The following is a 24,796-nucleotide window of genomic DNA, read 5'->3' on the forward strand; positions in this document are numbered from 1 at the left end:
TTATAAACTTTATTGTAGGAATTAAATTTTTTATTATCTTTGCCTGTTGCAAATATTTTGTCTACAGGAGTTTTAGGACATCCTGATACTAAAATTACTAAAAAAGAACATTATGATTTTATGTATGATTAAAAGCATTTGACAATAAAGAATGAACTACTAATAACATGCTACAACATAGGTGAACTGTGAAAAAATTATGCTAAGTGAAAGAAACCAGTCCAAAAGACCATACCACATATTATATGATTCTATTTATATGAAATACCCACAATAGTCATATCCATAGGAACAGAAAGCGGATTTAGTGTTTGGCAATATGGGGGGAAGTGAATAGAGGAGTAGAGAGTGACTTTTAATGGGTACAGGGTTTCTTTGCCCAGGGGTGGGGGAGTGATGAAATGTTCTAAAATTGATTGTGGTAATGGTTGTTGCACAACTGTGTGAATAAAATCCATTAAATTATATATCTTAAAGGGGGAAACTTATGGTATGCAAATTATTTATCAGTAAAGCTTTTAAAAAAGAAAACATTCAGTTGAAACTGAGTAATTTAAAAGGTTTATCTCTGAAATTGTTTTGTTCAATATAGTTTATTGTTTTAGGTTGAAGGAGTTACGTAAAAAAGGATCTTATAACTAAAATTAAACTAACTTTTTACTTTTTTGTTTGGAGCTGAAATATGTATGCATTTGTGCTTTTGCTTAGCCTTATTCCTTTAATTCATGTAACACATATTTAAACATTATTCTTTTGAGTTTAATTTTTTATCAAATAAGTGCATAAAAAATTGGAAGTTAAACCTCTTCTCTACATAGATACCAGGCAACACTGCAATAAATTGTGTTTTGAGCAGTCATCTACCTTGTGGTAATTGTTGTTTTATGTGTTACAGGGAAGGAGACTGGTGGGAAGCAAGATCAATTGCTACAGGAAAGAATGGCTATATCCCTAGCAATTATGTAGCCCCTGCAGATTCCATTCAGGCAGAAGAGTATGATACTACTTCATATTTTATTAATTACTTTGATTTTTAAAAATGTTTTAATGCACATTCTACTTAGCCACAATTTTACACACACACAATTACATACCAGTCTTAATACAGCTAATACATCACATTAATAAGAGATGTTACTTGAAAATTAATAATTAATGCCATACTATTTGCTTACAGTAGGATCATAAATGAATCTGCATTAATAATACTATTATGCCTAGTCTGTATCCTTTATATTTTCACTTAAAAAATTATATTAACCCTTTTTATATTCTACAGATCTTTCACTTCAAAAATTTACCCCCAGTTGATAGTATTTTATCAGAGTTAATTTCTTGACTTAGGTGCTTGGTCTGTGGTTATGTAGGAGAGTATCCTTGTCTTCAGGAAGCACACTGAAGTATTTAGGGGTCATGATTCAGAATATTTGCAACTTACTCTCAATCAGCTCAGAAAAAAAATGCACACAGAAAGAAAGAATATGACAAAGTAAAATTATAACAGTTGAGAAATCTGGGTGGAGGGTATATGAAAGTTCTATGTGCTATTCTCACAACTTTTTAAAAATTTCATCTTCAGTGACATTTTTTTAGGTCAAATCAAGAATATCTGGGATTCACAAATACTTGTTTTCATATCACAATAGTTAACACAGTGCCTTGCACATAGTAGGTGCTCTATCAATATTTATTTGCTTTTACCATATGTAATTTGTCTCCATAACTCTGTTCTGCTTCACACTTGTTACTTCCTGTTTTATTCTGTGATTTTCTCCAAAGGAGATACTCCCTTTTATTCACAAAAGCTATATTAAATCAAAGCTGTGCTAATTTAGAGTTGCTAATAATTTGAATATAGTTCACTTGCACCTTATGAAAATAGATGATCACACTCTTACCAGAGGACCATGTCTGTTCTTCCTGCTACAGTCTTAATGTTTCCATCTATCAGTGATTGAGGGATTCTCTGTTATTGCCTTTCCTTCTCCATTTACCAGTCCTGTGACTTGCAGATGGAGTTGAATTAATACATGGAGTTTCTGTGTATTAACTACTGGTTGAGTAGCTAATACGTGGAAATACTAGGACAGTATATTCTGACAGTAGTATCTGTAATAATTCTATTTAATAAAGATACTTTGTTGTGTTTTGCTGTGTTTTTAAGCTGTGTAGTTCTTTATTGTCATCCTCCTGCTCCCTTCTTACTAATCCTTATTTTTAATCTTTCTGATCCTTCCATATTTCTAACTCAGAGCACTATTTTTTCCAGATGGTATTTTGGCAAAATGGGGAGAAAAGATGCTGAAAGATTACTTCTGAATCCTGGGAATCAACGAGGTATTTTCTTAGTAAGAGAGAGTGAAACTACTAAAGGTAATTATAATGTAATGCAACTATAAAATTTTCTTGAACAGTATCTTGAGAAAGATACAGAAAAAGTATTTGTTTCTCCAACTAGGTGCTTATTCTCTCTCTATTCGTGATTGGGATGAGGTAAGAGGTGACAATGTGAAACACTACAAAATTAGGAAACTGGACAATGGTGGATACTATATCACAACCAGAGCACAATTTGATACACTGCAAAAGTTGGTAAAACACTACACAGGTATGTGAATATTTCACAGGTGAAAATTATTTCTTGATGTTCTGTTTTATGAGGATAGAATCTCTGTCTTCATGTCTCTTATGGTTTAGTTTGGTACTTTATACCAAGAGTGTGCTTGATAGATGTCTATTGTATTCTAGTTTTAAAATGAGGAACAGGTAGTATTATTACCTGAATTAGGCTCTTAAATGGGCTAAAATCTTACTACCATTATTTGAGTCCCTATATCTTACTGGCATAGTGTTTACATTGGAGTTTCATTTCATGGTAATTAAATGCCAAGATAGATTATGACAATAAATAAAAAACATAAAAGCAAATATTTTTTAAGGACGTTTGTTAAGTAGGTAAAACTGAATACTTAATGTAAAAAGCTCTATCAGACGTCCTTTTGGGTTACCTTCCTCTGCATGAGCTGGACCACATAAAACTTCTTAAAGTATAAATCTAATGAAATTTAATCTGAAGATGCATTTTTTTTTTCCTGGAAAATTAACTTATAGCAACTGTAGACATTCTTCTAGTCTTTCAAGGACCTTTGAAAGGTACTCAGTATTATATTCTTTTGTCTCAAAATTTTGCATTGCCAGTTTGATATGTGAATGCATCTGAAAGTTTTAAAATTATTGATACAAGGGGAGGGGAAGTTTGCATGGCAGTCTCTTCTTCAGTGAAGCTAGCTACAGTCTGCCAAGGCAACCATCAGTCTTGACATTGATCACACATATTGCCAAGCAGTGATATCAGTTATAATTGCACTTTCTAGAATGTGGATTTGTGTGGTTACTTGGACACGTGACGGGATGTGTCTTATTTATAACAAGAAAGATTGTATAAGTAGGATTCACAAGTCAAGCCATTGTGAATTTGGGAGTCCCTGTTTTTGTGTCTCCCTTATTTGAAAATCAGTTTCTTAGATGAGATTTTTTCCTTAATTTTTGGTGTGCTGCTTATATTAGTGGTTAGTTATTAGAAATAGCAATTAATGGTAGCATTCTCTTTGGGAAGAAATAAAACACAGTGGTCAAAAATAGAACTTTGGGGGCAACCAGAACTATGGTTTGAATTCCTTTTCCATCCCTTACTTACTGGGTGACATTAAGAAAGTCACTTAAGTTTTTTGAGATTTATTTATATGAGATATTTTTAAGGTACTGAATTAGCACAATAGCTGAGACATAGTAAGTATTCAATAAATTATAACTTCAGAAATGTATTTAACAAAAAATGTTTCACCTCTATTTTTTTTTTTTTCACCTCTATTTTTTTAATGTTTCACCTCTTGTATGTTTTGCTTCTTATACACATACAGTTACCTTTTTTTCTTTTTTAGAGTAAAGCTGAGAAAACATTATGTTTTTTTCTTCAATTTAAACTTTCAAAAACAGTAATGTACTATAGAGTACCTAAATTTTTATAAGTAATTCATTTTACAGTATAGTTTATTCATTTATCTAGAACATGCTGATGGTTTATGCCATAAGTTAACAACCGTGTGTCCAACTGTGAAACCCCAGACTCAAGGTCTAGCAAAAGATGCTTGGGAAATCCCTCGAGAATCTTTGCGACTAGAGGTTAAATTAGGACAAGGATGTTTTGGTGAAGTATGGATGGGTAAGAAGCCTGAACTTTTGTTTCTTTGTCATTTCTTTACTATAGATTAAAACAGCATAACTTACGATAAGATCTATTGAAGTATTTAAGGTGGTCATTGACCACCTTAATGACCGCTGGTCATTAAGGTTCGACTTAAAATCTCTTAATATTTAGATTAAAATAGTAGTCTGTTGTTTCTCTAGGAACATGGAATGGAACCACAAAAGTAGCAATCAAAACACTAAAGCCAGGTACAATGATGCCAGAAGCTTTTCTTCAAGAGGCTCAGATAATGAAAAAATTAAGACACGATAAACTTGTTCCACTATATGCTGTTGTTTCTGAAGAGCCAATCTACATTGTCACTGAATTTATGTCAAAAGGTATGTGTATATTTCTTTTAGTGTATTCATGTTGACAAATTTTTTTTTTTTTTAAGATTTTATTTATTCATGAGAGACACAGAGAGAGAGAGGCAGAGACACAGGCAGAGGGAGAAGCAGGCTCCATGCAGGGAGCCTGACGTGAGACTTGATCCCAGGTCTCCAGGATCAGGCCCTGGGCCAAAGATGGTGCTAAATTTAAACCAAACTAAAAAAAAAAATAAGTCTGCTTTTCTGTTTTTATGCCTACAAATTTTTATTGTGTAGTGTTCTCTAATTTAAGATTTTTATGTAGACATTGAAAAGAGAAAATCTGACATTTCATGTAATGGAATAGCAATTAGTTCCAGTTATTCCAGAGGATGGTACAAAGTTTAAAAGGAAAATTAGGGCAGCTCAATTTATGTTGAAAGTAAGTAGGTTTGGGCAGCCTGGGTGGCTCAGCGGTTTAGCGCCGCATTCAGCCCAGGGTGTGATCCTGGAGACCTGGGATCGAGTCCCACGTCGGGCTCTCTGCATGGAGCCTGCTTCTCCCTCTGTCTGTGTCTCTGCCTCTCTGTGTCTCTCATGAATAAATAAATAAAATCTTTAAATAAAAAAAAAGAAAGTAAGTAGTTTTTTATTCCATTTGACTAAAGAAAATGGAATAGCTAAGAAAATGGGAAAAGTATTTCTATAAATTAAAATAATGCAATTAGAAAGATATTTATATCTTTATTCCTAAAGCAAAGACATCAAGTAAAGGAAATTAATATTTATCTTATTTTAGTGTAATCATAGTCTCCATAGTTAGAGTTCGAGAAACTTTTTTTGCACTATCATTGGTTAAAATTTCTCCATTATTCCAAACTCTAGACCCTAAGGTGGCATCTTTAGTAACAGAATTGGTTGTTAGAACCAAAATAAAGAGAAGGGACAGATGATGCTCTAGAAGAGGAACCTAAGCTCTAAGTATGTTGACAGTCCTGTTTTTGCCCTCTTGAATTTTATCTCTCCCCCCCCCAATCTTAATCACTCATAATTAAAGTTTCTGATTGTGTCATCCCCCTCCAGTAGTCCATTTTAGCCAACAATGTAGTTCCATCTAGTGGTGACAGGACCAACTGCAAGCTACATATTTACTGTAGGAAATCTACCCCCTTCCTCCCAAAGGAGTAGAAAAACCAAAAGTGAAGAATTGAGGTGGCCTGCCTAGTTGATAGCCAAAACATACATAAAGCCCCAAGGCACATGGCACTTTCAGGAAGGAATCTCTTCTGCAGACAACTGCCAAATAACCCCTTTCAGAGTGCATTGGATGAACTCTGTAGGGAGGGGAGAAAAGGGACAAGGAGGAAGTTTAAATCAAGGTATTGATAGCACAAGAATATATTGGAGGTAAAGCTAATGGTGCATTTAGTTTTGTATATTGATTTCAAGAATTATTTAAATGGGGGAACATGATAGACATCTCTGTTGTCAGATTGCTGGGTTAGGATTATTTCTAGATGGGAGATTTAGAATGCAAGATCACAAATGACCCTTCTGGTTTTAAAACTCCACAATTTCCCATCTTATTTCAGGTACACAATAGTTTACCCTCAACAATCCATTCAAACTCATTGCCTCATGTGCTCCCAAATAAACCCAATTTCCCGGCTAGACAAGTCTTCTTACTACTTCTGGTTTCCATGATTCTTTTCAAAACCTTCATCTGGAATTTGGTTTCCCTATCACTTAACCAGTCCATCAACCATACTTCCTTCAGATTGTACTTAAGTCAAGTGTTTGAAGCCCTACTATTAATATCCATATTGGTCGTGATCATTATATTCTTTGAAGTGTTTTTAATCAGACTATCCTATAAATTAACAACCAAAATGTATTGAATACCTCTAATTTATAGGAGACTCTGCTAGTCATTATGAGGTATCAAAGAAAGCCACCCAAATAATCTACGTTGAATTTGCGGAGAAAAGACTCAACCTTCTAATGAGTTAATTTTCAGTATAAGAGTAAATAATAGCTCACTCTGACTAAACAAATAAGCTACAGATCAAAGCATAATGAATTTCCAGGTGTTCACCACATTCAATAAGAATAGAAATGAGGAAGAGGTCACGTAGGCTGGAATAAGTTGAGAAAAATTAGTAGAAAAGTCAAGTCTTAAACTGACCTTTAAAGTTACAAATGCTATGAATGGGTAAAGAGAAAGGTATGGGTATTTCTGCAGAGCTAAGAGGATATGAGGAAATGAGAAACAGAACCATGGGAAGTGGAAAGTACAGAAGGCAACTAGTTGGAAATAGGCTAGAAAGGTATGTGGGGGGGGCAACCTGGGTGGCTCAGCGGTTCGGTGCCACCTTCAGCCCAGGGTGTGATCCTGGAGACCCAGGATGGAGTCCCCACATCAGGCTCCCTGTGTGGAGCCTGCTTCTCCCTCTGCCTGTGTCTCTCTCTCTCTCTGTCTCTCATGAATAAATAAATAAATTCTTAAAAAAAAAAAAAAAAAAAAGGTATGTGAGACAAATTTAAGGCTTTTGGGAATTCATTTCACTATTACTTATTGAGTACCTACCCTCTGCCAGGGTTATGAATGAGCTTCAAAGGGTCCATGAACTTCCCCTGAAGTTCTGTGTCAAGCTTTTACATACTTACATGTTTTCCTGCAAAGAGATTCTATAGTTTTTGTCAGAGTTTCAAAGTAACTCATGAACAAAAAAGGGTTAAAGACCACTGTTTAATGTTCGATGATAAATGGATATAAGCCACATTTGAGTGGGAATAGGATTTGTTGTCTTTGATTAAAGATCAGACAGAGATGATTCCAATTCCAATATTAGATTTCTGTATGTTGCAGTTTTGCACTATTTTAGCAATTATCTGTTGTTACACTGAATAATGTTCTACTTAATGTATAGATCATAGTACCTTATTTAGTTTCGTTATCCTGAAACAAAGAACTGTATCTTCTGTTTATTTCTATATACTCTGCGTTGTCATGTAGAAGTATTTATGTGGTGTCTGTTTATCTTACAGAAAGGAAGTGAAGAAAAGAAATATCCCTTCCCCTGTTTAAGAACAATTTCTTTACCTGTGTTTTTGATCCTTCCTTAGGTCTAAAAAGAAAACCCTTCCTTGGTATCAACATCTGCTTTTCACCTACTGCTCTGTGTTGTTTCCCTTCATACCCAAGATTTTTTTAAGAAATACTCTTGTCTTCACTTCCTAACCAGCCATTTACTCTTTTTAAAAACTATTTAAATTTATTTAGTGTCAACACTTTTCATAGATTTTTTTTTTTGTGGAATATTTCAGACATAGAATACCATAACAACCATGTCCCTGCCATCCAAATTTAACTAATGTTTACACTTTGCCGTATTTGCTTCTGATCTCTCTACTAAGTAAACAAAACATTACAGATCTAATTGCATCTTTGTTTTTACCCCTCCTTGAGCCCATTCTCATTTGAGCCCTCCCTTCAGGCTCTTTCAGGCCCATTTCCCTTCCAGAGGTAACCTTAATTTTGAAGCTGGTGCTTACTTTTCCATCTGTCTTGCTATTAACATACTTCTATTGATATATATTTACCTATTAACAGTATGTGTATGTTTTTAATTTAGGTAAATCTAGCTTTATTTTCATGCAACATTATGTTCTTGAGATTTTTTCATATGGACAAGGAAGATATAATTTGTATATTTGTTAATTGTTGAATGAGATTCTGTATGAGTATACTATTGTTTATTCATTCCTTTCCCAGTGAGCATTTAGATTGCTTCTAGTTTGTCACTGTAACAGATAGTGCTGCAGTGAATGTCCTTGTGCTCCCCTCTTCTGGCCTATATACCAGAATCTGTAGTGCACTGGATAGCAACAACATTAGCATCACCTTGAAACTTCAAGATGCAAACTCTGGTGATAGGGCCCAGCAGTCTTCACTTACCCACCACCTTGTATTAATGGTCCATTCAGTGCCGTTGATTCCATTTATCACATCTCTCTGGAAAATATCTCCTCTCCATTCCCACTGTCATTGCTAGATTTTAGCATAATAGTCTCTCTTTCTTAGACTATTGCAGGAACTTTTAATTTTTTTTTTAAAGATTTTATTTATTCATGAGAGACAGAGTGGCAGACACACACAGGCAGAGGAGAAGCAGGCTCCCCATGGGGAGCCCGATGCGGGACTCGATCCTGGGATCACGCCCTGAGCCGAAGGCAGACGCTCAACCACTAAGCCACCCAGGTGTCCCTTGCAGGAACATTTAAACTTAATCCTTTTATGCAGTTTTGCCCCCATTTCATTTTCCATATTACTATTGGAATGATTGCTTTTTAAATATAAATCTGATCGTATTGCTTCTCAGCATAAAACTTCATATAAAAAGACTAAAGTTGGGACACCTGGTGGCTCAGCAGTTGAGCATCTGCCTTCGGCTCAAGGCGTAATCCTGGGATCTGGGGATCAAGTCCTGCATCAGGCTCCCTGTGAGGAGCCTGCTTCTCCCTTTGCCTGTTTCTCTCTCTCTCTCTCTCTCTCTGTGTGTGTCTCTCATGAATAAATAAATAAAATATTTTTTTTAAAGTTACAAAAATAAGACACAGAAATCCTCATACATACCTCAGCCAGATTTGCCAACAACTATGTATGTATCTCTTAATACATAAAAGGATTTTTACCTGAACTGAGGAGCACATTGTAAATAGTATGTTCCTTTTATCTCTAAATACTTCAGTGTTTTGTCTTCTAATGACAAAATCATTGTCTTACCTAACCACCCTACAGTGATCAAATTGGGGGACTGTAACATGGATACAATTCCATTATCTGATATCAGTTCATATTTCACATTTATTAGTTGTCCTGGTGATGTCCTTAATTAACAGCACCCTTCCCCCTCCCCAATCCAGAATCCAGTCCATGGTCCTGGATTTCTTTTAGTTACCATTTTTCTTTGATGTCCTTTAATCTGGAGCAGTCCCTCTCTTAGCTTCTTTTTTTGGCTTTCATGACATTGTTATTTTTGACAAGATCTGTATAGTTTTAAAAATGTACCTTAGGGATGCCTGAGTGGCTCAGTGGTTGAGCATCTGCCTTTGGCTCACGTCATTATCCTGGAGTCTTGGGAGTGAGTTCCACATCAGGCTCTCTGCAGGGAGTATGCCTCTTCTCCCTCTGCCTATGTCTCTGCCTCTCTGTGTATCTCTCATGAATAAATAAATAAAATCTTTTTAAAAATGTATCTTAATTTCGTTTATCTATTTTTTCTTGATAAACTTCATCCGCATGGTAAGCTTTTAACCAACAATACAAGAATAGCAGCTAGACTTTTCTAACCTTTCTGTTATCTGTTATGCATAGTACTTTGCAACTGTTATTCATAGTACTTTGCTGTTTCCTGGTATTTTCTGCTAAAATTGAGAGAAATTCATTTAGACTAACACTTCAATGTCAACTCAGCCACCTAGCTCAATTTTTAAGAACCCTAAAATATTCCCAGTTGTCTACATTCTTGATTCAGATTGATTTAAAAATATACAGAAATATATTTAAAAAATATATATATATACAGAAATATACAGGTATCTGCTTTTGGATCAAAATTGGGATTACTGATCTTGATCAACAAGGAAAGAATGTCTATAATCTAGTGAGATTATTGAGTTTTCCATTTGTTATCAGAAAAGTTCTTAAAATTTCAGTTCATGGACCTCTTCTAGAATATTAAAGATAATTATTCAGAAATTCCAAAGCTGCAATAAATATTGAAGAATGACAGTTTTAAGTTTTATATTGTAATGTGGTGACTTGTATGGAGTTGGCATGTTTATTTCAATCCTAATTTAAGATTTGCTTATGTTCCATGAACATTTTTCTCTCTCTCACAGGGAGTTTATTGGATTTCCTGAAGGAAGGAGATGGAAAGTATTTGAAGCTCCCACAACTGGTTGATATGGCTGCTCAGGTATTTGTGTATCTGTACATACATCAATTTGCTTTGAAAGTATACATAAAAATGTAAAATAATCTTAGTGGAAGACTGTTGTTTATATAGTGAAATCATGGAATTTTAGAGTTGGAAGGAACATTAGAGATAATCGAGTCTGATTTCCTTTTGTTACAGATAATGTAGTATCTGAAGACCTGTGGTATCTAATTCATATAACTTACTAATATTAGAACGAAGTATGTAATTCCCAGTATAGTGCTGTCCTGTATAATATGGCCTTTCAGAAACCTATGAACTAACAAATATGAAATCTATATGTATTTATATATCAGCAGATAAATTTAAGATAATGAGGGATTGCTAAAGAAAATATTGGAAATCTAAAGTGTATGCTGAACTTTTTTATTTAATGTAGTCCAAAACAAGAATGAAGATGGCAATTATACTTAAAAATGGGATATTTTTAATCTCCTGAATTTTTTAAATTTATTTTTAAATTGTTATTATCATATACTAGCAATTTTATATATTAAAATTTTTTTTTATTTAAGTATAGTCACCACAATGTTACATTAGTTTTAGGTATATGGCATAGTGATTAAATAAGTCTATATTGTGTTTATAAGTATAGCTACCATCTGTTTCCATATGATGCTATTACAATATCACTGACTACATTCCCTTTGCTGTGCCTTTTATTCCTCTAAATCTTTGTTTTTAAATATGAGTGAAAACTATTAAAAGTTTCTATTAAAAAATATGGTAGATGTTCAAGGGACCTTTGATTGGCTTTAGTCAACATATTGGTCCTAAGACCTCTTTCTTGGTGAGCATCCAGATGTCCATGGAATCTGACAGTTTAGAGAAACTTTACACCAAGAAACTGTCCATGTGAGGCTCTAGCATATGCCAGACCTAGTCCATGGTCCTGTGTTCAAGGGTTGTTGTTTTTTTTTCTTAAGGATTTTATTCATGGGAGACATAGAGTGAGAGGCAGAGACATAGGCAGAAGGAGAAGCAGGCTCCCTGCAGGAATCCTGATGCAGGACTCGATCCCGGGGTCCCAGGATCATGACCTGAGCCGGAGGCAGACGCTCAACCACTGAGTCATCCAGGTGTCCCTGTGTTCAGAGCTTTTAAACACAGTAGGGTTCAGCAAAGCCTTTTTGTAAAGGGCCATATGAATGTTTTAGGCTTTGTGGGCCATAGGTATTTCTTGTTTCTTCTGCTCTCCCTTTTCTGACACCCCCTCTTCCTCCTTCCCTTTGTATCATACATCTTTTTTTCTTTTTTTCCTTTTCAAGATTGCTGATGGTATGGCATATATTGAAAGAATGAATTATATTCACCGAGATCTTCGGGCTGCTAACATTCTTGTAGGAGAAAATCTTGTCTGCAAAATAGCAGATTTTGGTTTAGCAAGGTTAATTGAAGACAATGAATATACAGCAAGACAAGGTAAAATTACTTTTTAATAAATGCTTATAACTTGATGTTCAATGAATTTTCTTACCATCCTTTTGAATATTTAAGTTTTACACAATAAGAATATCTCTAGGTCTATTTAGAAGAGTCATAGAAACATTGATTTAATTCATAAAATTATATATAATATATGTTACCATGACTTTCTGATAGTTATTTCCCTCAAGGAGGAACTTGACTTGCTGTTTTTTGCATTATAAATTTAACGTGTAGTACATTCCTCTTTTTACTACTTTTGTCATGCCAACAAATAAACGTTTTTAAATTCCTTTTGTGACAAACTTCAGAACCATCTAGATTTTACTACACAAAGTATCAGAAAAGGTATTTTTAAAGTTAATAAATTGAGAAATAGCATACAATTTTATAAAGGCCTTGGAAACCATCTTTACATCAAATTTACAGTTATTCTTTATATTATATATAAAATTGTAATAAAGACGTTTGGAAGATTGACTCTGTACAGAGGGAAGGGAATTGTGAAAATTAATATAAGGTCATTCTTTTCTTTGTTGTCTGTTTCTCCAAACTTTCATTCAGTACATATTTCCTGAACATACATACAATATATGCCCTTGGAAAGAGTATGGGTTTTTGAATACCAGTTCCATTTCTTATTACCCCAGAAATTTCAACCAATTTGAATTGGTTGAAACCAACTCATTTTTTTGACTGTTCTCTGTCTCCATACTTACAAAGACTAGATGGTAATATCTACTCTTCAAGATTGTTGTGGGGGAGACAGAACATAAAGACTCCTAACTCTGGGAAACGAACTGGGGGTGGTGGAAGGGGAGGAGGGTGGGGGGTGGGGGTGAATGGGTGATGGGCACTGGAGGGGGTGCTTGACGGGATGAGCACTGGGTGTTATTCTTCTGTATGTTGGCAAATTGAACACCAATAAAAAATAAATTTATTATTAAAAAAAAGATTGTTGTGGAACTTTAGTGAAATAAAGTATTGTGCCTGACATTACCTAACACAGTAGATGCTCAGTAAATATTAGAGCTTATATTTCAATAGGCAAGGTGTGTGTGTGTGTATTTATTTGTTTATTTAATAGGTGTGTGTGTGTGTGTGTGTGTGTGTGTGTGTGTATAACTATAAAGTTACTGTGTAATCGATGTTAAAAGAGTATATGAAAATTACTGTGGGAAAGAGGAAAGAACAGGAAGGACTTCAGAGATGTGAGTGATGGCTCGAGAGCAGGGCTTTGACAAAATAAACTTTTTTTTAAAGATTTATCTGAGAGAGAGCATGAGGCGAGGGACAAGGGAAGAGGGGGAGAGAGAATCCCAAGCAGACCCTCTGCTGAGTGCAGAGCCTGATACAGATCTTAATCTCAGGGCCCTGAGATCATGACTCAAGCCAAAATCAAGAGTCAGGTCTTAACTGACAGTCACCCGGGTAACCCTAAAAGAGAGTAACTTTGACAGGAAGAGATGGAGTAAGGTCCAAAAACAAATTACTACATAGGTTGTCGATCTTGCTTGAAAACCTTCAGTCACCCTCCACACCTACAAAGAAAGAGAACTTACCAAAACAAAAAAAGAGAGAGATGCCTTGGCATGCCACGTCTCCATGCTGGCTTACCTTTTTTTTTTTTTTTTTTTTTTTAAGATTTTCTTTATTTATTCATGAGAGACACAGAAAGAGAGGCAGAGACACAGGCAGAGGGAGAAGCAGGCTTCCTGCAGTGAGCCCGATGCGGGACTCCATCCCAGGACCCCAGGATCATGACCTGAGCCAAGGGCAGATGCTCAACCACTGAGCCACGCAGGTGCCCCAGTGCTGGCTTACCTTTAACATGTTTGTGCTAGGCATGAGGGCGTGGCCAATAGGAGAGTATGGTTTCTGCTATTGACGAACTCACTGACTAATGTCTAAGACTGAATTATAAACAAACTATTTCAATAGGATCCTAGTAAGCCCAACATAAAGATTAGTAAAGATTTATTTAGTAGACACACCAAAAATTTTTTCTCAGCTATCAACTGTTACCACCTTTTCATAAAAGAAAGAGCATTTTAATACTATCCAAGTAGAAAGAACATAATCAGGATAAAGGACCTACCTATAAATTAAAAATTTTAGCTATGTGAATTGATATGTGACTGTGACTTTTTTTTTCAGTGACCACATTAGTTCACAGGCCACTGGGAACTATTGCCTTAAGCTGTGTTCTCAACCAGGGGTGACATTGTTCCCCCAGGGAACATTTGGCATGGTCTTGCGACAGTTTTGGTTGTTATAGCTGAGAGACCGCTGCTGAAATCTAGTGGGTAGAAGCCAGGTATACTGCTAAACATCATATGGTGTACAAACCAGCCCCCACCAAACAAAGAATTATCCATCCCCAAATGCCAGTCGTGCCAGGTTAAGAAGCCCTGCCTTCCACACAAGGCTTTCTTTTCAGCCTCTGTACCTGTGTTCAATTCCTTCCAGTTAAAATATCTTCCTATTCTTCTGTAATCCTTAACTAAAAATTTTAACCATTCTTTAAAGTTTAAGTTAACTGCTACTTTTGATTTTATTTGTTTATTTATGAGGGAGAGAGACAGGAGGAGGGACAGAGGGAGAGGCAGAGTGAGAATCTTAAGTAGGCCTCCTACTAGGAATGGAGCCTGACTTGAGGCTCAATCTCACAACCCTGAGAATTGATCTGAGCTGAAATCAAGAGTCAGATGCTTAACTGACTGAACAGACTGAAGCTACCAGGTGCCCCTAGCTGCTGCTTTTTAAATGAAACTGTTTGTAACTGTAAGTGAAAATTGATCTGTTTTTCTGAACATCTAAAGAACTATTTCACAACATATATATAATAAGAATGTAAGGCATCTATAATGTTATTTTCACTCTAAATGTCTGAGCTTCACAAAGGCTGTGTTTTTATGTCTCTCATAATGATTGGCAAATGTCTGCTGTATAAAAAGCATACACTACGTATTTGAGTAAATATAGGCTTTTAAAGTTAGAATCCAACAGACTGCCCTCATCCAACCAATAGTTTGCTATAGCTACTAGGTGCTAGACTTCATTAAAAGTTATAGATCCTATAATCATGTTTTTAGTTGCTTATTAGAGTTTATACGTCTGTTTTTTCCTTTTTCTTAAAGAGGCTTCATGCCCAGCGTGGAGCCCAGTACAGGGCCTGAAATCATGATCCCGAGATCAAAATCTGAGCAGAGCAAGAGTTGGATGCTCAATCACCTGAGTCACCCAGGCACCCCTCTGTTCCTCTATTTTTTGAACATTTTCCTGTCCTCACAATATTTATTTGTTTTTTTTTTTATGTCTTTGATTTATCAGGGAGAAATAATTTATTTTAATACACATTTTAAAGAATTTTTCCCACGTATCTGGTACCTTTGAAGAATTTGTTGTTGATGACACATACAATTAAGATATTAATAGAAGATTAGCCCGTTTATGCCATATTTACAAAAATAGATTCCTAAAAGCAATTTACTTAAGCAAGATGGTCATTGTTTTAGGTGCAAAGTTTCCAATCAAATGGACAGCTCCTGAGGCTGCACTATATGGTCGATTTACGATCAAGTCTGATGTATGGTCATTTGGAATTCTACAGACAGAACTGGTAACAAAGGGCAGAGTACCATACCCAGGTAAGCTTGCATTTCATTTTAGCTCTTGGTTATCCAAAGAGCCTTAACTGGAGTTTATTAAGAGCAAAAAATGTAAGGGGGAGAAAGGCCTATATTTCTTCTCTCTTTCCTCCCTCTCTCTCATTATTTTGGCATTGGATGGACAGCAGCCTTTGAGAATCACAATCCTTGAATAGGGCAAACACAGGAGGTATGCCCCACATTAACCTCAGCTTTCTCAGTACCATTTCCAAAAGGACTTTTTATCTCTACTATTCTCTCAGATAATAAGTATGTCTTAAATAATATTTTGAGTCATCTCCCCAGCACCTCCCACCCCCCAATAATTGGGGGGTATACTTAGCCTATCATAACACAGGGTGAGCTACTGATGGGGGCAGGATTATAAAGGAATACAAGAAAGGAATTGTGTATAATAACTTCAAGAAAGGCAAACAGGTGATAGTAGATAAGGAAACTGTTTCAGGGAAGTGCATCCATATAGTTACATAATTCATACATTAAGCAAAACAGGACCAGAACTTTCTTCTGAATTTGTTTGGAATTCTTTCAGACATTGTCTTGCCACTGTCCCTCACCCAAATTTGGTCCTTGTAAATGGTTAATATCAAAGTATCAGTACTTTAAAGTAGTACTCTAAATTCTCATTAACCAAATTGGGTTGGCTTTTTTGTAGGTGGAATGAAAAAAATAAACATGTTGAAAAACAGATTAGCATTTTCTAAGCTCTTGATATACTTGACATTTAAAATTTATTTTTTTGTTGAAAGAATCCTTTCTTTAAATAAACTTACTATACTTTGAATCAGTTAGTGGCTAGGGGATTTGTTCTGTTTTGCTAGTGGTGTTTGGGATCACTCTTCTTAATGTTTGAATCTTGTGTGTTAGGTATGGTAAACCGTGAAGTACTAGAACAGGTGGAACGAGGATACAGGATGCCTTGCCCTCAGGGCTGTCCAGAATCCCTACATGAATTGATGAATCTTTGTTGGAAGAAGGACCCTGATGAAAGACCAACATTTGAATATATTCAGTCCTTCTTGGAAGACTACTTCACTGCTACAGAGCCACAGTACCAGCCAGGAGAAAATTTATAATACAAGTAGCCTTTTATATGCACAAATCTGCCAAAATGCAAAGAACTTGTGTAGACTTCCTTACTTTACATACGGGAATCAAAAGAAGAAAGTCTTCTTCACTCTGCATGTTTTTAATGGTAAACTGGAATTCCAGACATGGTTGCACAAACCACTTTTTTTTCCCAAGTGTTAAACTCTAAAATACCAATGATGAATTTTCCAACTTTTTCAGGGTCCAAAGAAAGTATAGTTATGATATTGATGACAGTGTGAGTGATAGCATGACAGTGAAGAGCACCAAGGCTACTTCTTTATGAATCACTTCCTTTCTTTTATTCCCCAAACTCAGAGTTTATAAGAGAAAATTGTCTATCATTATTGACAAAACTTGGGAGATAAAAATACTTATACGATAATAAAACCTAAAGTTAACTTCATGGGACCAAACAAGTCCATTCCAGTTTTGAAAGATTCTTCCATTCATTGTTCTCACAAGTTTTTTCTAAGTTGAACAGTTAATATGCAATCTTATTAATATTTGCCTTCTTTTGCATGGAAATGCACCAGGTTTTTAGAAGCAAAAAGGAATATAAACAGCATCTAAAACTTGATTAAATGTTAGACTCCAGTAGTGACATTTGAAAGTATAATGCACTATGTTAATACACTCATGGAACTGGAAAGTAGAAGAAATTTTTCACTTTAATCATTTTCTGATTAGCTCAGTTTAGAATAATGAAGGTAACTAGGAAGTGAGTTAATCTTTTATAAGATTGCATTGATTTTTTTTTAAGGCAGTATATAATTGAAGTTGTGTACTGTCCAATCCAAGGGGAAATCATCTTATCTATAGATAGCATGAAAAAATAAGACCTGGCATTTAAACAGTCCTTTTTAAAAAATAGACTGGTACTGTGAGATATTTCTAGTATGTACTTATGGTGATGGGTGCCACAAATATAAAGTATCACTAGATCAGGGACTTGAATGCACTTTTGCTCTTCCTGAATATAGACTGACAAAGAGGAAAATATTTAAAAGAAATATGAGGAAAGAAAATGTGAAAATTCTACAGGTAGAGGAATGGAATGCTATGCTTAGTGTTAAGGAGTAACAAAATGGCTTTGCTGGCACTCAAAGCTCCTGTTTTGTGAGATTTTAAGAGTTACAGGTATGACTAAAACTAATCTTACTTAACATAAACACTAAATGAGTGTTACTGCCTCAAATAGCTAAGTTAGGGCTTCCCACTAATTCCAGTGATACAGCTTTTATGCAAAAGTTTTAGAACTCCAGTTTTCAAATCTGTGTTTAAATCTGCATTAACTTTTTAAATGTACTTAATGCTGATCATTTTTTCCCTTTTCAGAATTTAGTTGATTTGAGGAGGAATACTTTATTGAGAATAACAATAGTGGTGGGAAGGAGGGACAGGCTTTGCCCATTCAGAGCATAGAAGTAAAACTCCAAAACTTTTATGACTGACTCAAAAAGAAATTCCAAAATATGAATGTGAATGGCATCATTACTAGTTTAAGTGTAGCAAAGGTGAATCTGACAAAAGTTTGGTATTTATGTCTTAAAATATTTTTTATAGTCACACTTTTAAAGCAATGCGTCAGGTTCCCATATTTTAGAATTATGATTCCTTTTTTCCCCCATCAACATTTATTCAAGAAAAATGGTTGAATCTTATCAGTGAGCTTTATCATGTACTTGCCCTGTTCACAACCCCTAACCCTACTGTAGTTCCACTGTGATCTTGAAAACCAACAACCCCTAGAATTATAATTTTTTAACTACCATCACTTATCCATTTTCCTCATTAAGTTTAAAATTCTGTGCCATGGTAACTGTGTTGAAATTCAGGCAATTTTAAAATGTGACAAATGAGCTTCATGCAAGTTGGTAATTGTTCTGGTACTAAAAGTTGTGGAGATTTCTAATGTTTACGTAACCTGTTTAGTATTGAATCTCTCTTCCAAGAGGGTCTTCCAAAGAAGACTGCTGTCATCATTTTTAAATGTAAAAAAATGACATGCTGACATCTACAACCTGGGCCATCTGATTTTTAAAGGGCTTTATGTGAACTATGATACTATAATTTTTTAAGCATTTGAAAAGGATAGCAAAATTATGTACTAATTATGTTCAGAAAAATAAGTCAGGAAAAGTTGATGGTATTCATTAGGTTTTAACTAAATGGAGCAGTTCCTTATATCAATTGTATAGTAAGGAAATAAAACACTAACTTAATGTGTATTCAGTTAAAATGGTTATGTATTTTTAAATTGCCAAGAAAAATAAACAACTTTCTACATTTGAAGATTTTTTTCCCCAGCAGCTTTTCGTCTTCAGTGTCTTAATGTGGAACTTAACCCTCACCAGAAAAGAAAGTTGGCAAAAACAACCTTTTAGCACAAACTCTTTTTTTAATGGATAATGGTAGCCTAAAACTTAATATTTTTATAAGGTATTATAATATTGTTTTGTGGATAATTGAAATAAAGATTCTCATTGAATGTACCCATTTATCTTTTCAGCCACTATTCATATTTTCTCATCAGTTTTTGTTTTTTAAATTGGTATTTATAGCATATTCTGAATTTGTTCTTCCATTAGGAAAAAAGTGTTCAGTTATAACTCTTGAGCAGAGTTAAATCAGTTCTTTTTTTTTCAATTCTTTATTAGAGTGAGTTCAGTAATGATCTGATTTTATGTGTTTAATAATCCATGTCAGGTGAGTGACATTTTTACAAGTTCTTTTTTTTTTTTTTAATTATACCAGCAACTACAGTTAATGTATCAATCATACAGCAAAACCTAGGTTATTTGAGTGAAGCTATTCACAGTGAAGGATATAATATAAAAGACCACTTTTGGCCACAAGGGACTTAATTTTCTAAAAATGAAAAATATGTGAGCCTTACTTCTGTGTGTGTTTTACTCTTCTATTATAGGTATAATGAAAATAAAGTTATACTAAATTATGAATGGCCAATCTAAAGCATTTATTTTCAATAAGGTAATATTATTGTCTTTTACAATTATCTAAAATAATTAGCTTTGTTTTTCCCTAATGATTTCAGAATAGTACATTTAATGAACAAACACATCATTTAGTAGATGTATATTAAATGTTTTTATATGGTGTAGTATAGTTCCTCGGTTTAAGAATGTTTTTCTAGTTTGCTGTTTGCCTTTTAAGTTTGCATGTAATTTTTTCACATTTAAGTTGTACATTTGTATGTTGTAAAATCTCCTTTATTATTACTTAAAAAGTCTTTTGCATCCCAAGATTAAATATTCATCTTATCTATTAATATTTTATGCTTTTCTTTTTTATATGTCTCTTAAATTATCTGGGTATAAATGTGACTTTTAAGGGTCTAGCATGATTTTGTCCTGTATAGTTAATTTTTCCTGCACCATTTATTGGTTAATTCATTCCCATCCCATTACTTTGAGATCTTACTATGCACATATTTACACACATCTGTTTTCAATTAACTTGCCATTCTTCCCTCAACACTTGTAATTGTTAATCACTTGATAATGCATTTTAATAATTGAACAAGTTCTCTATGCTATTCCTTTTCTTCTTTTTTTAAATTGGTATTCTGGCAAATTCTTGATGAAGTTTAGAGTCTATTTTTCATATTCCCAAAAAATTCAAGTGACATTTTGGTTAGGATTAGGTTGTGCTTATAATTTGCTAAGAATTAACATCTTTCAAATCAGTCTTCCTAGCCTGTTTATGACATATTTTTGTATTGAAAAGACTCGATCCCGGACCCTGGGATCACACCATGAGCCAAAAGCAGATACTCAACTGCTGACCCACCTAGGGGTTCCTGGAGCATTGTCTTTTTTTTTTGTAGTGTCTATTCTGCTTTCAATCCCATACAGTATTACAGTATTTTTTTTTAAATCTCAGAAATACTAGCTTTCATTTTTTTTCTTTATATCTTTCATTCCTTTTTTCACTATGGTTACAATGTTGTCTACCATCCTGAAGGTTTTTAACTTGATATTGGGACTATTGGGTCTGTTTCTGTTGTACTTTCACCTGGATTGTCTGTTCCTACTTTTATATATTCCCAGTAATTTGACTGGGTACTAATCACTATAAATTACAGTTTTAGGTTGCTGAAATTTTTAAAATATTCTTTTAAATAATATTGAATTTTGATTTCATGCCATTTTCTACTCTGGCTGGTGGGGACAGGAATTATTTGAAGCCCTGTGCAACCTTAGGGATTGTTTTGTCTATTATTTACTTGGAATCATTGAATCCTTTCAAGCTAAGTCCTTTCATTAAAGCTCAGTCCAAAGCAGTCTTTAATCTTGGAAGATTTTTCCTCTGCCCTATTGAGGAATCTACCTAATGCTCCATGTATTACTACCAGATCTTTTTTTTTTTTTTTATCAGGAACAGGTGCTATTCCTAATCCTGTGTAACCGCCAATAATTTTCTTCCCTGTTTTTCCTTGTGTCTCTTTCTCAAATTTTTCTCATTCATGTGCCTGTTAGTGTTCAGCCAAAGATTAGAAGGGGTTCTTCTGTTCTCTACCTCCACATTGGCCCTGGGCTAATAAAAATAAACAATTTTCGTCTTCAGCTCAGTAACACTGCAGCGCTCTTTTGGGGGCCTGCCTCCTCCCCTTTCCCCTTCACTGCCTTTGCACTATAGCCTGTAGACCGTGATTTGGTACAATTGTAGGGTGCATTGTTTCCCTAGTCTTGGAGATGATGAGTATGGTCTCCCTATGGTCCATTGCCTGAAGTCCTTTCTTCCAAATATTTGAGCTGGTTTTCTAGCCATCTAAGATGGTAGTATAAATCCTGTCCTTGTTATCTTATTTTCACTAGAAAGAGCATGGCTATTATAGTGGGTTTGTTGGTTTTTGTTTTTAGGGTCATTAAATTAGAGGGCAACATTTGGAATAGCAGGGTAGGCCTGTCCTGGTATAGTAAGCTGATAACAGTACTAACAGTTTTCCAAACAAAGTTCACAGTTTGCCCTGGGTGAGTCCTGGATGGAATCCAGGGGCTAGTGAAGAAAGCAAGCAAATCCTAAAGTAAACCCAGATTACCACAAGGAAAACAGAAAATGGATTAGTTTATTCTGATATTTACCTCTGGGATCCAGCCCTGAACATGACTCTGAAAGCTCAGAAGGAACACGAGCCACCTCACCTAGAAGAAAAACTACTTCTATACCTGTGCTGCCACATGCCCCCCTCTTCCACAATCACCAGAGACAGGTCTTCAAGTACTAGCTTCACAGAAAGGCAAAATGTGATTCTCAATAATAAATACTAACAGGCAGGGGATCCCTGGGTGGCTCAGCGGTTTGGCGCCTGCCTTTGGCCCAGGGCACGATCCTGGAGACCTGGGATCTAGTCCCACATCAGGCTCCCTGCATGGAGCCTGTTCCTCCCTCTGCCTGTGTCTGTGCCTCTCTGTCTCTCATAAATAAAATATTTTTTTAAAAAAATAAGTATTAACAGGCATATAAAAAATAGTGGGCATATGAACACTAATGTGAAGAATATTAGCACCATAAAAGAAATTAACCAAGAACTAACACTTGAGGAATCAAACTTAATGGAGGAAACAAATGAAAACTTTGTTTTGAGAAGCTATGGCATCCCATTTTTTTCAAAAAGGGTGAAGGTACACTGATCTCCTCATTTGTGGTTTTGGTTTTGCTTTCCCTGATTTCAGTCACCTGTGGTCAGCCTGCTGACCAGAAGCATTCTTCCCGGTGAATCCTCAGAAGGTCAATAGCCTAACATACTGCGAAAATGCCTAGTCATCCAAATCATTTCACACCATCATGTAGACATTTTCTCTCACAGCATCACAAGAAGGGTGAGTACAGTAAAGATATTTTGAGAGACCATGTTCACATAACTTTAATGTATTGATATAATTCTAGTATTAGTTATTAATCTCTTACTGTGCCTAATTTGTAAGTTAAACTTTATCATAGGTATGTATGTATAGGAAAAAACATAGTATATATAAGGTTTGGTGTGGTTTCAGTCATCCATTTGCAGGGGGGATCTTGGAATGTGTTCCCTGATGGTAAGAGGGGACAACTGTACTATGAGAAAGAAAATTTGGAACTTTAAAAGGGAAGAAAAATAATCCAACACCAAAGGACAAAAGTTGGGGTGAGTAAAAGAACACAGTTGGAGATCAAATCTGAGATGGAATATTAAACTAAGGAATATATCCAGAATTCAGTACAAAAGAATAGAGTCCAAAAGTTGTTTTTTTTTTTTTTAAGTATGGATAATAGATTCAGAAGTTCAGTATCAGGCCAATTAAATTCCAGATGAAGAAAAAAAGATTGGGGACACCTGGTTGGCTCAGTGGTTGAGTGTCTGCCTTTGGCTCAGGTCGTGATCCCCAGGTCCTGGAATCAAGATTGGGCTCCCTATAGGGAGCCTGCTTCTCCCTCTGCCTATGTCTCTGCCTCTTTCTGTCTGTGTGTGTCTCATGAATGAATAAATAAAATCTTTTTTAGAAAAGAGGAAGAACTATTAAAATAGAGAAAATTCTTCCAGAGAACTATATTGCTTCTGGTTGAAAGGGTCCCTCAGTTGCAGAACATAATTTTCAAATTAATCCTCAACATAAGTAGTGGTGTGTGTGTATGTGTAAGTATATATATATATGAAGATTTTATTATTTATTTATTCATGAGAGACAGAGAGAGTGGCAAATACACAGGCAGAGAGAAAAGCAGGCTCCTCGCAGGGAGCCAGTTGCTGGACTTGATCCCAGATCCCAGGATCACGTCCTTAGCTGAAGACAGATGCTCAACTGCTGAGCCACACAGGAGTCCCAAATAGTGATATTTTAAAGCCACAAAGAGAAAACCCAAACATTTCCTAGAGAGGGGAAAACCTTATTTTTTAAAGAATGGGACTCAGGGGCCCCTAGGAGGCTGTTGGTTAAGCATTGGACTCTGGATTTCAGCTCAGGTCATAATCTCAGTATTGTGAGATGGAGCTTCATGTCAGACTCCACACTGGGCATGGAGTGTGCTTAAGATTCTCTCCCTCTGTGTCCCTCCCACACCCCTGTCTTCTGGAGAAAAAAAAAAAATGGTACTTTAACACTAAAGTATTAGTTTGAACTAAGACTTTTATATAGTAAAACCAACATTCAAATAGAAAAGAAAAAAGACATCTTTAGAATACAAAGTACTTAGAATTTATTAACCAAGCTATAGACCCATTTTGAAAAAAATTGAGCATATATTCCAGCCACACACACACAGGTGGGTAGAGCAGGACAGGGAAAAAGACTTAACATTTGGATTTCAGACTTCTGTGGGAAAATGAAAACTGGAGCTGACTGGCTACTTCTTTCAGACAGCAAAGGCCCTTAGCTGCAGTCATAGTGCCCTGTTGCTTCACTCCCTCCTATTTGCCGTGGGGGCCCACCCAGCCTCAGTAGGCATTTAAGTTGACCCAGATCTGCAGCCTTAAGCCAAAGGAATTCATCCAGCAGGGTTATATGCATCCTTGGGGAGCAGAGGTGATGTGAGCATCCCTGAAGATATGCCTGCCCTACCCACAGAGACACAAATTGATAGAATAACAGCTACAGCAGTGCTTCCCAAACATTTCATTTATTCTTCAAAGCATTCCCCACAAGATATAAAAGGGGGTGTGCTGCACCTGAAAGCAAAGGATCAGTGTGCCTCCTTAGCTTTTACCATGTTCCCTCTTAGAGTCCCAGTCCAGAGGACAGAGCCCAGGATTTGCAGCCAGAACACTCTACCATTTAACCTAACTAGCTGTGTGGCCTCACTTAAACCACCTAATTTCTTTGAGTCCCATTTCTTAACGAGTAAAATGGAAATGACCTTGCAGAGCTGGACGGTAGGAGGTAACGTATTTAAACGTACTAAATTGCAGGTAACTGCATCAGAAGGGGTGTAATACATGATGACTTGTTTCTTAATTTATCAGGTAGCAACCTGGGGCTGAGGTCACTTAAAGAAAGACATCTAAGATTTTTAAAAAAAAAATATTTATTCATGAGAGAGAGGCAGAGACAC

The 24,796-nt window shown here is 35.5% G+C and overlaps 1 protein-coding gene across 3 annotated transcripts in view; it reads left to right on the plus strand.

Moving 5' to 3' along the window:
• Positions 1-20,036, plus strand: part of YES1 (YES proto-oncogene 1, Src family tyrosine kinase) — a 65,253-nt gene extending 45,217 nt beyond the window's left edge. For all 3 annotated transcript variants that reach the window (XM_072828963.1, XM_072828962.1, XM_072828964.1), the window contains exons 4-12: positions 896-994; positions 2,270-2,373; positions 2,459-2,608; positions 4,067-4,222; positions 4,408-4,587; positions 10,462-10,538; positions 11,828-11,981; positions 15,503-15,634; positions 16,523-20,036. In XM_072828963.1, the coding sequence (XP_072685064.1) occupies positions 896-994; positions 2,270-2,373; positions 2,459-2,608; positions 4,067-4,222; positions 4,408-4,587; positions 10,462-10,538; positions 11,828-11,981; positions 15,503-15,634; positions 16,523-16,731 (1,261 nt within the window). In that variant the 3' untranslated portion in view covers positions 16,732-20,036. The remainder of the gene's footprint in view (positions 1-895; positions 995-2,269; positions 2,374-2,458; positions 2,609-4,066; positions 4,223-4,407; positions 4,588-10,461; positions 10,539-11,827; positions 11,982-15,502; positions 15,635-16,522) is intronic.
• The last annotated feature ends 4,760 nt before the right edge of the window (positions 20,037-24,796 follow it).

This window comes from Canis lupus, chromosome 6 (genome assembly GCF_048164855.1).
Source record: "Canis lupus baileyi chromosome 6, mCanLup2.hap1, whole genome shotgun sequence".
NCBI lineage: Eukaryota > Metazoa > Chordata > Mammalia > Carnivora > Canidae > Canis > Canis lupus.